The sequence below is a fragment of the Trypanosoma cruzi genome, genomic scaffold, assembly GCF_000209065.1.
Source record: "Trypanosoma cruzi strain CL Brener 1047053517181 genomic scaffold, whole genome shotgun sequence".
Classification (NCBI taxonomy): domain Eukaryota; phylum Euglenozoa; class Kinetoplastea; order Trypanosomatida; family Trypanosomatidae; genus Trypanosoma; species Trypanosoma cruzi.
This window is the reverse complement of record NW_001849540.1, coordinates 71,998-73,204: the sequence shown is the minus strand read 5'-3', so window position 1 is coordinate 73,204 and position 1,207 is coordinate 71,998. Positions and strand designations below refer to the sequence as shown.

Below are 1,207 nucleotides of genomic sequence, written 5' to 3'. Positions count from 1 at the left end.
TCCGCTCCCCACCCGTGTTTGCATTGTGGCTGGCTCTATTGGTGTTATTACCGGCCCCAAGGAGCTTGGCGTCCCGAACCCGATCCGGGTTGGTGATGCGGAGATCGTAAAGAAACTCTGTGATGGCCTTGAAAAGAGCACGATCGTTGTTGTCTGTGATACGACCACCGTACTGAATTTCAGCAACCATGTAACACACCGTGTCGCGGTTTACTGGATTCTTGAGATTCTCGCCAATTGTTGTCATGTGATTGATGAGGAATTGAACGGAGGCGGTCCAGTCACCCTGGTTGAATTCATAGGGTACACTGAAACCAATCGGACCAAACTTGCGCCGCTCCACCACAACGGAGTGGAGGAAGCACTGAGTAAAAAGCATGGGCTTCCACTCTGGACGACGGAACATTTCAAGGTAGTCTTGTGACAACCAAGAGTATGTACGCACAAGACTTGCCCGGATACCTTGTGGCGGTTCATTGGTCAGCTTGATGGACATCTGCAGTAGTCCAATAGGGAAGGCCTTGTGTGGCTCTGTCGTCACCCACAAGCGTGCCTCCTCGTGGATTTCCACCTTTTTCCCACCAGGCAAAAGTTGCTGGCGTAGTTTTTCCTCCAACTGCAGCAGGAACGGCAGGCCAAGATGACAGTTCTGCAACAGGGCCCAGTCCCCGTTGGTCCATGCGTTGTTCACGATGTTCATCGCCGCTTCTTCCTGTCCCTGACCCATGGAAATGGGGAATATCTTCTTCTTGAGCGACTTTGCCGCCGCCTCAATAAGCGTCGTCGGGTCAGAGCCCTGCGACAGGAGGAACACAATGGGTGTCAAGCCAGTTGTTTCCTCCACGACGTCATGAAGGTCAAGATGCTGCGGCTCTGCAAACTCTTTTCCAAGTGTCCGAGAGACGTATTGGTTGGCGGCAAGCATCGTGCGGTCCTCACGCAGGGCACGCACGATGAGAAGACGATCAAAACTGTCCAGTTTCTCGTTGATGTCAGGGACTGGCAAGTTTTCAATGGCGTCGGAGTCAATGAACTGTCGCCATGCCTGTTCATTGCGCATAATGAGGTCGGGAAGCTGCTTGAAGGACCGCGGTACATTTTCTGAGAGTGCAAGAACGTTCGCCCACAACTTTTCTTTAATCCAGAGAAACGGTTTCGAACGATCCACCTGCATTGCACCACCACCCTTCAAAAAGACATCAAATGC

The 1,207-nt window shown here is 52.2% G+C and overlaps 1 protein-coding gene across 1 annotated transcript, besides 1 other annotated feature; it reads right to left on the bottom strand.

Annotated features, from left to right (window-relative positions):
* Positions 1 to 1,207, bottom strand: Tc00.1047053479379.9 (dynein heavy chain, putative; the record flags this gene model as incomplete). The annotated part of the gene is made up of 1 exon (XM_797106.1): positions 1 to 1,207. A coding segment is annotated over one exon (1,207 nt), but the record flags the coding sequence as incomplete, so codon positions are not given.
* Positions 1 to 1,207: a sequence feature (haploid, Esmeraldo-like haplotype).